The sequence below is a fragment of the Rousettus aegyptiacus genome, unplaced genomic scaffold, assembly GCF_014176215.1.
Source record: "Rousettus aegyptiacus isolate mRouAeg1 unplaced genomic scaffold, mRouAeg1.p scaffold_m13_p_9, whole genome shotgun sequence".
NCBI classification, from domain to species: Eukaryota; Metazoa; Chordata; class Mammalia; order Chiroptera; family Pteropodidae; genus Rousettus; species Rousettus aegyptiacus.
In genome coordinates, this window is record NW_023416312.1 from 62,708,638 (window position 1) to 62,722,630 (window position 13,993).

Here is a 13,993-nt window from a genome sequence, read left to right on the forward strand (position 1 = left end):
TTTTTGTGTTGATCCTAATTAGACTCCTAATCTAGTAGAAATTCTGCTAAAAATATTTCACCATTATGCGACATTTTTCCTATAATTATTTTATGGGTAGCCCTTATGAGGTTAAGGAAGTTGTTTTTTGTTCCTAGTTTGCTAAAATGAGTTAAAATTTATAAGACGAATTAGTGATAGTCCTTTATGATTTGGCCACAGGAATGAATGATTTGAATGAGGTTTAGTCTCTAATGACATACATGAAATATTTGAAGGACAATGTCTTAGTAATCCCTGACTTTCCACTGGAGATACTGATATTTCTCCCAGAACAACATCTGATCCTATTTATTTGGGGAGGTTTAGTAAGGAGCCTGTATGGCATTTAATCTGGCCTTTGGAAGTAGGGCCTGACTTAGAGAACATAAATGTGCAAACTAGGACACCCACACTTAAACTTTTGTTCTGACACCAGCCCACTGTCTGAAATAAAAACTAATATTTACAAAGCTTTTTATCAGATGTCTGGCTCTGTGATGAGCACATTACATATTTTGCAGCATGGAATGTTCACAAAATCCTGATGACATAGATATTATCAATATCCCCATTTTACAGATGAAGAAAATAAGATGTGCAGGGTTTAGTACCTTTATGTCCAAGATCATAAAACAGTATAAGTAGCAGAGCCAAGACTGTAACATAACTCCAGTGAAACCAAGCTTTATGTTAGCAAAGAATTTTCTATACTACAAGTCACTTTCCATTTTGGGGTTTCTAATTTCTTATACATAAAACCAAATGTGTGAACTATACCAGGAATAAGCAAACCTCCATGCAAATGGATCTAATAAGAAAACACTGGAATGAGTGTGGGCTATATACTTTTCTAAACATGCATATTTCTGTCAATCTGGAACCACAGTATCTGCAAAAGCACTTACACATTTGTTATTATTTCCCTGTCGCTAAAGAGTTTCACCTTAGGGGTAGAATTTTAAACACCACATCAATAATACTCACTGTACTGTTTATGTGTACTGAGTTCTAACACTGGGACTTTAAATACAAATTGTCTAAGATGAAATCTAGTTTGATGGTTGGGAGTAAGATGGCATGCATAGGGAAGGGGAGGTTGTGGAAAGATCTATGGATAGGGAGATATCAAACTTCAGTAAAAGTAGAGACAAAAGGACAGGTTTGTACTTTAGTGATGTGAAACAGGGGTACAACATTTGGAAAGGAGTCTAATTAGGATATAGAAGAGGAAAGGCTATGAGATATAATATGAATGAATTACATTCTTTTCTCACTCCCAGATTATAAATTAACAATAAGAAAACTTTTTTGAGGGAAAGGTGAGCTTGTACAGAAAAGTTCACCTTTGTCTCTCTTACTCTTTTGTCCCATGCTTGTTAGGTCACAAAAGCCTCATCCTTAGCAGTAGCTCTGAGTCTAGGATTCAATCCTATTGTGGAAGCACCTTTTTTACAGTTTACCAATGGCAGTTCTGGCAAGTGCACAAAGACTCATTCTGATAGGAAGAAGGGAGGGAGGTTGAGAAGTTCACATACAATCCACTATATTTGTATTGTTTTATATTTATTTATCTTATTATTAGAATACTGTGACATAAGTAACTGACTTGCATTTCAATTATTCTCCAGAGGGTAGAATAGGGGGCATTTGCTAGCCCAGTACAATTCCTTGGAGCTAACTAGCTAGGGAGATTGCTGATAAAGAGGAATGCCTTTTTTTGTGCTTCGGATAATGAGTCACTTATTGACTATCTGAATATTTGGTCACAAGAGTGGCCTCTTTCACATCCAGTGTAGTTCCTTTAGGGTCTAATCTCCACCCCTGACCAAAGGAAGGCACGTTCAAGCCCAAATTGTTCATATCAGGCTATGCTATTTATTACTCATTGCAATAAGTACATGCAATTAGCTAACCGCCTCTTTCCCAACTATACTTTAGTTGGGTCCACAACTTTTCCTAGAAAAAGAATGCTCCTGGTGTTTTTATCCAAAATCAACAACAAGAAAGATTTATCTAATTGGATGATAGGGCGAAGGAGAGTTATCTCAGCCTGATCCGGAAATCTGACTTCAGGGACAGCTACAACTTCAGTTCCCTTTTCACCAATGTGTAGCACAGCCTTGTGGGCAGCCTGTGGAGGGAGAACAAACAATGCTGATCCCCTCAAGGAACAGGAAAAGTCTTGGGAACAGTTTGGAAGCAAGAAATGAAAAAGGAAATACAGGCCTACTCCTTTACTGTACTGTGTTGACAGTGCTTCAGATGAAAGCTACTTGGTTAAATGTAGTTAACTAATACCCGATTATTTTAGAGTTAGCTGTCAGAGAACCATGTCATTCTCCATGACTTTCTGCCTCTATAAGTCACTTCTTAAGCTTTCCTCTGCCACTGCCACCTCCTCCATAACTGTATCTCATCAGAGTCAATTCTGATAATTAATTTCTTTATAAGAATTATTTTAGAACACGAAGGTCAGGGATGGAAATAACTGTTACAGTGACTTGTTTGGGTGTAATGAGAATGACTATGGAGTGAATCTGCCTTAGGAAGAGCCATTCTGCATCCCTATGCTTCAGAATCCTAATCAATAAAATGAGAGATGAATTAACTGACTCTCAGTGGCCCTTCCATCTTATACATTCAGCAGCTCTAATCTACCAACTTACTTTAGAAAGTTTAAGACTGTTGTCCTCTGTGAGTTCAGGAAATTTGGCATTGTCAGCAAAGGCATCCTGGATGCCCATCTTCAGAAGGATGTCTCCAAGGTCATATGTGGCAGAAATGGAAAATTTTGGAACAAACACATCAATCCACCTATGGGGGTAAGGGTAGGGAACACACGACTATCAGAACACCAAATATGATTTTCTTCCCCTCTCTGTTGCCATGGTATTATATTGGACTACGATCCTCCCCTAGATATTGACAATCACTGCTATGTAGGTCAACACATGGCACCAAAACTACAGAAGTTATCCAGAAAAAAAATGTACTCTGGTTCAGCCTATGTTGAACTACAGCACTAGAAGGAGAGAGATGTAACTCATTCATGATCAATAAGAAACATCCCTGGAATGTTGGCCAAGGTTGGGGAGCCAGTAGCATGATTTTCAATGGATTGCCTTTTGCAATCCACCAGGAGAATTTTATGGTTTTCTATCTAGGACTCTCACCCAAGTAGGGCTACCAATCCACTTCAGCATAAAAATCCTACCTATCCCCTAAGCTGTACTTGGCCTCTGAGAAGCAATCAATTTACTTGACTTTGGAGAGTTCATTTTATCTTTCCAGCCCTGACTTCCTCATTTGAAAAATGCCTATGATAATGTTTATTTTCCTGTTTTTTTGATGTGCTTAGATAAAGCAGAGTATGTAAAGTGCCCAGCAAAGGGACTGGCACAGTGTATTTTCTCGGCATATTTTAGTGGTCATCATACAGCTGTTAAATAGTTCAGGTTGATTTTCCTGCCTCTGAGTTTCTGCTAAACTCAATTTTACTTGTACCACTATGCCCACCCTCCACTTCTCACATCACCTAAAATGTTTACCCCTTCTTCAGTAAGCGGTTCCACTTCTTCAATGTTTTAGATGACATGGCCCCTTCTACCCAGTTCATCCTGCCCTCCTTAGGAAGGACAAAGAGTGCCAGAGCGTTCTTGCTATAGTCCATTTGCAGCACTGTGCAGTTCAGGTCCGTATCCACCAGGTGATAGTATCGTTCCATCTGGTGCATCATGGGCACGTGCACTGTCGTGGTCTTGTCCACTAAAAAGCTGGAACCCTCTTCTGTCTTAGATGGATCAAAAGGATTTGCCCATTGGGCTTGAAATACAGAAAGAAAAGAATTGTTTGTTTTAAACCAGTGTGAGCTTGTCTATCAGTCATCTCATCTAGTAATTAAGACTACCACAGAGGTAGATACCTAGTGTCAACCAGTTTTATGGTGAGTAACTGAGGTTCAAGGAGAGAAAGTATCTTTACATGGTCTTCCAGCTAGCTGCTGGCAGAGCCAGAAGTCACACCCAGGAATGTTGAACTCCAGGTTCAACAAATGTTCCATCAGTGTTCAAAACCACTATACTTACACTAAACCCATCAGAGCCACAGTTTCCTCTTCCGTAAAAAGGTATAAGCGCATCCAACACACAGGGTGAAATGAGACAACAGATCTGTTCTGCTGTTTTATCCATCTACAAGTGTGTGGTTTGTGGCCAAGAATTGTTCACTCCTCCACCCAACATGGCTGACATGTGCTGTAGAACCAGGAGAAATCATTTGGGCACAGCACCTTCAGAAAAGAGTCACATGATCCTTGTTGTTACAAGCACCAGCTTTAAAATCAGATAAACCTAGGTGGGAATACCAGCTCTGAAACTTATTATCTCTGTGAAACTGGGCATGTGTGAGGATCAGATGAGATAACATGTGTAAGCCACACACATAGCAAGGTGCTTGGTACACAATGAGTGCAGAGTACATTATAGAAGTATTTATGCCCAAGAATACCCAAGAATGCATAGCAAATGAGGGCCACAGTGGGGTTTAAACCCAAACCTGTTCACCTGTCAAGTGTCCTGCCTCACAAAATCTTTTGGAAACCATGATTTTATAGCTAGGTGTGAGCAGGATGATTAGATCACTGTTGCTACCCTCTCCCTCGAAAATTCCTGGGTTCATCCACAGAACTATGTGTCCCTCTGGGAGATAGAAAATTACACAGTTATGTCCAGTGGATCAGGTCATTGTGGTAGGAAGGGCACCCGTTGATGCCAGTGAGCAGAGGCTATGAGCTCCCCACAGTGTTCCACCAAATGATCAGAACACTGAACTAGAAATAAACATTGTAGAGCCTTACCTTTAAAATGAATATAGTTCACCAGGACCATCATGGTGTTTGATTTGAGGTCTTGGATGAGGTTCACAACTTTCCCTTTTGTTTGCTTCTCCACATGACTGTTGATTTCCTGCTGAGCCGCAGAAACATTGGAGAAGTTGGTAGAAAAGACTTCAGTTTCATAGAGGCTTTTGACATCATCCAAGAACTTTGGCAGTGGTTTCAGCTGCTTCCCAATGAAGAGGGCATTTCCCATCTGTAATTCCAGCTCCTTCTTTGGAAAATTCAGTGAACATATCAGGTGCTGGAAGCCCTGCTGGATCTCTGCCATAGGGGTGTCTGTGAGGTTGAACCCCAAGCTTTCCAGGATTTGAGTTTGGGTGTTGGAGCAAGCCCCAGTGGAGAGCATGACCAAAGCTGCAGAAATACTCACAGGGGAAAAGAAAATGTTCCGATCAGGAGTTTCCACAGTGAACCTCCGGTACAGGTTGAATGCAAAGTCAGCATTGATGGATGACATCTTATAGAGGGTGGTATTTTGTTGAGGGAAGTGGCAGGTGGTTACTTTGCCTTCAGAGATGTTGGGTGGTGTACAATGAAGCCCAAGTGCCAAGAGAACCAGGTAGAGGAACAGTAGCATTTTGGAAGGAAGGTTATCTATAAGAGATGAGGGGAGAGAACCATTGCAGGATCTTAGCTTGGTGAAAACTCTGAGCCAGAAACACCTAATAAGCACCCATTGTGATTAGTAAAACAATAGAAAATATTTAATGGAGTGCTCATTGGAGGCCTTGTGGTGGCCTCTCTCCCCTGAAAAACTAATGCAGATGAAACATTTAATAAGAGCAGGGAGTAGGAGAGGTGGTTTGCTAAGGCCATAGAAATAGTGGCACAGACTGTCATACAGCTATAGTAGCAACATATAAAAATTCTGTGAGTAAATCAAATTTATGAAAATTAAATTTCTTGTTTTTGACTCAGAGGCAGCCTTTTGGAGAGGAATCCTTAGATAAACTAGCACTCCCTCTGCTTACCTTATTTTTTGTAGATTAGAATTTTGTTTTTTTTTAATTGGGAATTTTTCTTAAAATAAAATCTATAAAAAATGAGGTGAGAGACTATCTGTACTTTTCTTTGGATAAAAAACAAAAGGAGAATGATTTTCACAGGAAATGCTTAGTTGGAATGAGAGGGGAGGGTGGTGGTTTATAGCGCCATGTGCAAGACCACAAGCTGAAATTAGTGCATTTATGCAACACATGGAAGCTAGAGGAGTATTTTCAAACAACAGGAAGATAAAAATATAACTTATTGAATTTCAGATCTCTCTCACCATCAGTATTATCTAGAGTCATTTCTACATTGCAAGGCATGTTAACACAATTATTTTTACACTCATCCATGTTAATTTTTAATTATTAGAGCAGAAGCCAGAAAATATGAGTAAGATTCTCTGAACCTGGAAGAGTATAAGGTAGTGGAGTGAGGCAGTCAGCTATGGAATCCAATGGCCATGGACATAAATGGTCAGAAGTAAGAGATCTATGGAGTCAAAACAGGGCTCCTTCTGCAACCCTCCATTCTCTTCCTGAATGATCTCATCCACTCCCAGGAATACAATTGCCACTGCACAAAACTACATACTCTAGTCCATTTGTCCACCTACCTATTGGATATATCAACCGGAATGTTCCAATACTGAAATCTCAAATTTTTCCAAAGGAAAACACATCATCTCCCTAGCCTTCAAACCTGCTCCTTATCATAATTCTATATCACTATGCATTGACACTCTCATGCCAGAAACCTGGAAGTCATCTTAGGAACTTTCTTCATTCTCATTCCCCACATCTAATGAATAATGATTCCCTATGAGTACTATCTCTTAAATGGCAATCATAATTCCTTTTTCTTCTTTTCTACTGCTACTGCCTCAGTTTATGGCCTGAACTACTTCACCAGCTCCTAGCAATCTCCCCAACTTCAACTCTTCTGATCCTACCCCTTTATTCAAACTCCACATTGTCACCATGGTTCTCTTTCTGTAAAAGTCACAGGGGGTGGTAGAAAGTCAATTATCAGATGACCACACTTAGACTTTGGCCTCTGGAGCTAGGAATTTGGAGCCCACGGTTATTTGGGATCCTAACTTGCTGATAGAAATGTTCCTAGTTTCCAAAGAGAAAAAAAAAAGTACTTACAGCACATACCCAAGAGGCCACTTGCATCTCTCAGAAAGCAAAATCTTTCCATCTTTATGTGCCCTGTATTGCAAAAGCAGAGAACTCTTAGTTACTCATTTACCCCAGCATCAACCCTGGGATGATATTTTCAAAGCTGATGCACTAAACCAAGGCCAAAAGGAACAAAGTAAAAAATGATAAGGATGAACTTTGAATGATTGCTTTAACTGCCAGATCCTTCATCTATAACAAAAGAAAAAAGGATTGTCAGAGCTAGCAGTGTCCACGTTCATGCTAGGAAATGTGTCTTTTCAGAAGACAAAATGAAGATCAGAAACAAAAGTGCCAAAAGGCAGCAAGAAAAAGACTGTTTTCCTTATCAGTGCCATACAGTGCTGGATTGCGAGCCTTTTGAGGGAACAGTGCATACAGGCAGAGGCTGGGTGAGCATCTCTACCAGATGCAGTAGAAATTATTTGTACACTGGCTTGGAGAATATGATGTTAAAAGTAGCATGAGCATGACATATGTTCCCATTTATTTGTATCTCTTCAATTTCTTTTTTCAATGACTTGTAATTTTCTGAGAACAAGTCTTTTACTTCCTTGGTTAATTTGATTCATAGGTATTTTATAGTTTTTGATGCAATTGTAAATGAGATTGTTTTCTTAATTTCTCTTTCTGAAAGTTTGTGTATAAAAATGGTCATTGGCATATTAAAATGCCACTGACTTCTGAATATTTACTTTGTAACCTGCTTCTTTACAGAATTCATTGATCTGTTCCAACAGTTTTTTTGGTGGAATCTTTAGGGATCTTTATAACTACCTGACCCCCACCGCCAGACTGAACAGGATTGGGCACAGCTGACACATGGGATGGTCACAGGCGCACATGTCCCGCAGCAAGGCAATGGAAAGCTCAGATCTTCCGACACTGAGTTCAGTCCATACTCACTCCTGGTATATCACACAGAGCAAGGTCTGTTCTCAGCTGTAGGCAGGTGCTGCAGAAAAAAAAAAAACACAGGAAAAGACTGTAGAAAGAAAACTTCCAAACCTATGCCCTCTGGTGGCATAGTCAGACAATGGCACAGCTTTTTTTTCTGCTGCACTAATTCACCTGTTTTGCTAACCAGATAGTAACTGCAGGGTATATTGCCTGCATGTGAGAAGGACAGCCCTGCCACTGAAGACTTCCCTATCTTGTGCTCTGGAGTCCTGTGTTCCTGTCATGTCTTTGCTACATAGTAAGTAACTGTCTATTTAGGGGCAAGTTACTTAATATCCCTGAACCTCAATGGAATGATAACAATCCTCACAGCATGTAGTTACTGAGAATATCAAATGAAAATTAGAAGTGGTGTCTAGAAGCTCCTCTATAGTGTCTGGCACTTAGCAGGGATCCAGCAACTATTAATTAACTTTCCCTTCATCTACTCTCTTGATTCTCTTCTCCCACCCCAGTCTCCACAGTCCCTGTACTCCACTCCCACCCCCATTCCTGACTGTTATTCAGTTCTGCTTTCTGGAAATTCATTCTTCCTGAGGTGAAATAGATTGATTGATTGCTAATGTGTAACATCTTCTTTAAAATTTTTATTTTAAAACAATAATTTCAGTCTTGTGTAAAGCTGTTGGATCTAGCACATTGACAGAATCCCTAGGAAGTGTAACCATATAAATAAATTCAATCAGATTTTAAATTATGTATCTCCCTCTTTGGGTAAATGCCATCATAATCCATTCCCCCAAAAAAATTTCTCAGAATTTTGTTTTGGAAAATCCACAGTTCAAATTTCTTTTAATGTATGAACATTTTTCTCCTACTTTTGACTTGCTATTTGAGCTTCTACCTCAGTCTGGCGGTAAATGATAGGATCTTGCTCTAGTTATATGTCTGGAGATAATAACAGGTATAGGGTGGTGGCATCAGGAAAATAGGGTTCTTATGGCAATTTAGAAGCCTATTTCCCAAGCAAGGAAATTACTGAGTATTTAAGCAAAAGAGAAGCAGCCTCATTAGATAAAGAGAAGAATTGTTTCTGTTGGCAAGGGAAGCTCAGTGGACATTCTAAGCTTGAAATTCCTCTAACTCTCACAGTTTTCCTACTCTTAAGTTCTCACTGTTTTTCATCTCAGTGACTAAATGACAAAAGAAATCTGCCACTGCTGGGAAATAAATTAACTATGAAATTTAATAACTCATTGGATCAAATCCTGAGTATAGTATTTGGCTAATTTAGCCCTCTAGTTGCATTAGATAAGAAACTCTATCTGCATACTGAATGGCTTTAGCATATTCCTTGAGCACCAGGAATTTGGGGTTTTGAGCATATCATTCTTTTTCTTAAGCTTTCTAGTGTCATCAGAAGCTTTCATCTCATCCCACAAACTCTGAATTCCTCACAACCTTCAGACTTCACTATGGCAGCAAGGGAGTCCTCCAAAGCCATGACTTCAAAAGGCTCTATATTTCAGAGGACCACGCAATTAGTTGCTTTGTCATTTTATTTAGTTTTATGAGCTTTGTTATTTCATTTCATACTTGCTTTCTAGTATACAAACTGGGTTTTACACTCTTTTTACCTCTATGAGACCGGATAATAAAATTTAAAGTTTCATAATTTTCATAAATTTTATTGCATTAAACTTAATTCCTCATATCAATGTCTGCATCAGTCAGAGTTCATGGCTCTAAACAACAGTAACTGCTATTGGATAACCTTAACAGAAAATATATTAATTTGAAGATATGACTCTATAAAAAATTAACAGAAATGCCAGAGAATATTGCTAATTTTGCGTGGAAGGAGATGTGGGGACAGAGTTATGGATCTACCCTGGTTCATAACATTGATTAATGACTCATCTGTATGTCCTTTGGAAGAAAAATGATTATAAAATAGGTAGTATAAGATGTAGGAAAAATACGTGGGTAGATCTCAGCAAATAGGAATAGAGAACGAAGGTATCAGTGCCCCATATGAAGACTCACCAAAGTGCAACATCAGCAGAGTAAAAGTTTAAAAATCGGGTGGATAAGATAACACATTCTATGGATGTCAGTTGGTATTCCACCCCACCAATACCTGTATTTATTTAATATGTTCAGGAAGAAAGTGTCCATGCCAGTTGAGATGGAAGTTATGCACAGGCTCAGAAACATAGACCTGCATTTAACATGGGTGACCTGGCTACACCTACATAAGAGAGTGACACAATACGGCACACTTTCTCAGGTGAAATAGCAAGCTACCTGGTTTTAGTTTGATTGCAATGGACTAATTCTATCACAGAAGGAGCATAGGTTTGTTGTCATAGGGAATTAGACACAGACTCCAAATATAGCTTCAACTCTCTTACCTGAAATGCTTTTGCCAAAACTACCATCCAAGGACTTATGAATTGTCATATCCACCATCACACTATTCTACAAAGCATTCCTTCCAACCAAAACAAACAAATAAACAAACAAATAAATCACACCTAAGTGTGGCAATTGGCTAATTGAAATTCACAGCTCAAAAAGCAGTCATAAGAAGAAAGTTCATATCATTACACGCCTATTTCCAAAAGTAAGAACGATCTCAAATAAACGAACTAACACTTCATCTTAAAAAAACAAGAAAAGGAAAAACAAATGAAGCCGAAAGTCAGAAGAAAAGATATCATCAAAATTAGAGCAGAAATAAATGGAATTGAAAACAAAACAAAACTAACAAACAAACAAACAATAGAAAAAATAAATGCAACCAAGAGCTAGTTCCATGAAAAGGTTAATAAAATTGACAAATCCCTGGCCAGACACACTAAAAGAAATAGAGAAAAGACACAAATAAACACAATGAGGGATGAAAGAAGGGAAATTACGACTGATATTGCAGAAATACATAGGATCATACAAGAATACTATGAAAAAGTACATAACACTTAATTTAATAACCTTGAAGAAATAGACAAGTACTTAGAAAAATACCTCTTCCTAGACTGAATAAAAAAATAACTGGAAAATCTAAATAGACCAATTAGAAGTATGGAAATTGAAACAATCATCAAGAACCTACCAAAAAGGGAAAGTCCAGGACCAAGTGGCTTCACCACTGAATTCCACAAAACATCCAAAGAAGATTTAATACCTATTCTCCTAAAATTCTTACAAAAAATCAAAGAGAAGGCAATACTTCCCAACTCATTTTAGGAGGCAAATATTACTCTGATATCAAAACCTGGTAAAGATAACACAAAAAAGAAAACTATAGACCAATATCTGTCACGAGCATAGAGGCAAAAATCCTAAATAAGATACTAGCAAACTAAATACAGCAACGTATTAAAAAGATTATGCACCACGAACAAGAGGGCTTCATCCCAGAGGAACAGGGATGGTTTGACATACACAAATCAATGAATGTGATGCATCATATAAACAAATTAAAAAATAAGAATCATATGATCATATCAAAAGATGTAGAAAAGGGCTTTGAAAAGGTACAGCATCCATTTATGATCAAAACATTTAACAAAATTTGTATAAAAGGGAAGTACCTTAACATAATAAAGCCCATATATGACAAACCCACAACTAACATTATACTTAATGGTGAAAAACTAAAAACCTTCCAAGATCAGAAATAAGGCAAGACTGTTCACTTTCACCACTGTTATTTAATATAACATTGGAGATTCTAGCGAGTGCAGTCAGACAAGAGAAAGATATAAAAGGTATCCAAATAGGAAATGAAGAAGTTAAACTGTCACTCTTTGCTGATGACATGATTATCTATATAGAAAACCCTAAAGACTCCACAAGAACACTACTAGAAACAATAAGTCTCTGGATACAAAATCAATATTCAAAAATTCATAGCTTTCCTATGCTCTAATAATGAAGTGTTAGGAAAAAAAGTGGAAAAAATAATTCCTTTCACAATTGCAACAAAAAGAATATAATACCTAATAATAAATTTAACGAAACAAATAAAGGACCTATATAATGAAAACTACCAGGCCCTATTAAAAGAAATCGAAAAAGATACAAAAAAAATGGAAAGATTCTGTATTCTTAAATTGGAAGAATCAACATAATTAAAATGACCATATTACCTAAAGCATTATACTGATTTAATGCAATCCACATCAACATCACATCAGCATTTTTTATAGAAACAGAACAAAATATCATCAGATTTGTATGGAAGCACAAAAGACCCCAAATTGTCAAAGCCATCCTGAGAAAAAAGAATGAGGCTAGAGACATCACTCTACCTGACTTCAAATTATGCTACAAAGTGACAATAATCAAAACGCCATGGTATTGGCAGCAAAACAGACACAAGGACCACTGGAACAGAATTGAGAACCCAGAAATAAACCCATATCTATATGGCCAAATAATTTTCAAAAAAGCCAAAAACATACAGTGGAGAAAGAAAAGCCTCTTCAATAAATGGTGTTGGCAAAACTGGAAAGCCACCTGCAAAAGAATGAAAATAGACTTTTGTCTATCACCATACACCAAAAGTAATTCAAAATGGATTAAGGACCTGAATATAAAACCTGAAACAATAAAATACATAGAAGAAAACATAAGAATTAAACTCAAGGACTTTCGACTTGAAGGAGATTTTATGAATTTGACCTCAAAAGCAAGGGAAGTAAAAGCTAAAATAAATGAATGGGACTACATCAAACAAAAAAGCTTCTGCTCAGCAAATTAAATCATCAACAAGGTAAAGAGACAACCATCTGAATGGGAGAATATATTTGCAAGCAATGCCTCTGATAAGAGCCTAATATCCAAAATATACAAAGAACTCATACAATTCGATAACAAAAATACAAATGATACAATCAAAATATGGGCAGAAAACCTGAATAGACACTTCTCCCTAGAAGACAGACAAATGGCCAACAACTATATGAAAAGATGCTCAACATTACTATTAGGGAAATGCAAATCAAAACCACAATGAAATATCATCTCACACCTGTTAGAATAGCTATAATCAACAGGACAAGTAATAACAAATGTTGGAGAGAATGCGGAGAAATAGGAACCCTCATACACTGCCGGTGAGATTGCAAATTGGTACAGCCACTATGGAAAACAGTATGGAGGCTCCTCAAAAAACTAAGAATTGACGTATCATATGATCCAGCAATCTCTCTACTGGGTATTTACCACAAAGACTTGAAAACCCATATCTGAAAATATATTTGCACACCGATGTTCATAGCAGCATTATTCACAGTGGCCAGGACATAGAAGCAACCAAAGTGTCCTACGATAGACGATTGTCTAAAGAAGCTATGGTACATATATACAATGGGATATTACTCAGACATAAGAAGAGATGAAGTACTGTCATTTGCGACAACATGGGTGGACCTCAAGATAATCATGCTAAGGAAAATAAGCCAGACAGAAAAAGTTGAACATCACATGATATCACTTATATGTGGGATATAAACCTAAAATCAGCAAATGAGCACGACGAACAAACAGAGACTCATGGATATGTACTATAGACTAGTGGTTACCAGAGGGTAGGGGGTGGTAGAGGAAGGGGGAGGTAGACATAGTAAAGGGGGTCAAATATAGGGGGATTGGGGGAGGGCGAAATGGGTAAAGGGGATCGAATATATGGTAGCTGAAGGAAACTGGACGTTGGGTTGTAAATACACAATAGAATATACAGATGTCAAATAATGTATACCTGAAAATTATATAATTGTATTAACTAATTTTACCCCTATAAACTTAATTTGCAAAAAAGAAAGAAATTCATGGCTCAGGTGATGTTTTCCATCACCTAAGCCTAATGGAGAGTGGAATGGCCTATTGATGACACAGTTAGAGAGCTAGCTACATGACAACACCTAGTAGGATAGGACAATGCCTCCATGATGTGGTATATGCTCTAAATCAGCGTCCGAGACATGATGTTGTTTCT

At 37.9% G+C, this 13,993-nt stretch overlaps 1 protein-coding gene across 2 annotated transcripts; it reads right to left on the reverse strand.

The window, feature by feature from the left end:
* Window positions 1–1,873: 1,873 nt before the first annotated feature.
* On the reverse strand, window positions 1,874–7,135 carry SERPINA7 (serpin family A member 7). 2 transcript variants are annotated; one of them, XM_016166767.2, is made up of 5 exons: window positions 7,057–7,135; window positions 4,877–5,512; window positions 3,570–3,843; window positions 2,688–2,835; window positions 1,874–2,152 (listed from the first exon to the last, which is right to left on the reverse strand). In XM_016166767.2, exons 1-5 carry the CDS (start codon window positions 7,106–7,108, stop codon window positions 1,949–1,951), a joined length of 1,314 nt encoding a protein of 437 aa, XP_016022253.2. In that variant the 5' UTR covers window positions 7,109–7,135; the 3' UTR covers window positions 1,874–1,948. The 2 variants fall into 2 exon arrangements, with proteins under 2 accessions (XP_016022253.2, XP_016022254.2); XM_016166768.2 differs by having other exon boundaries at window positions 7,066–7,130.
* Window positions 7,136–13,993: the final 6,858 nt, after the last annotated feature.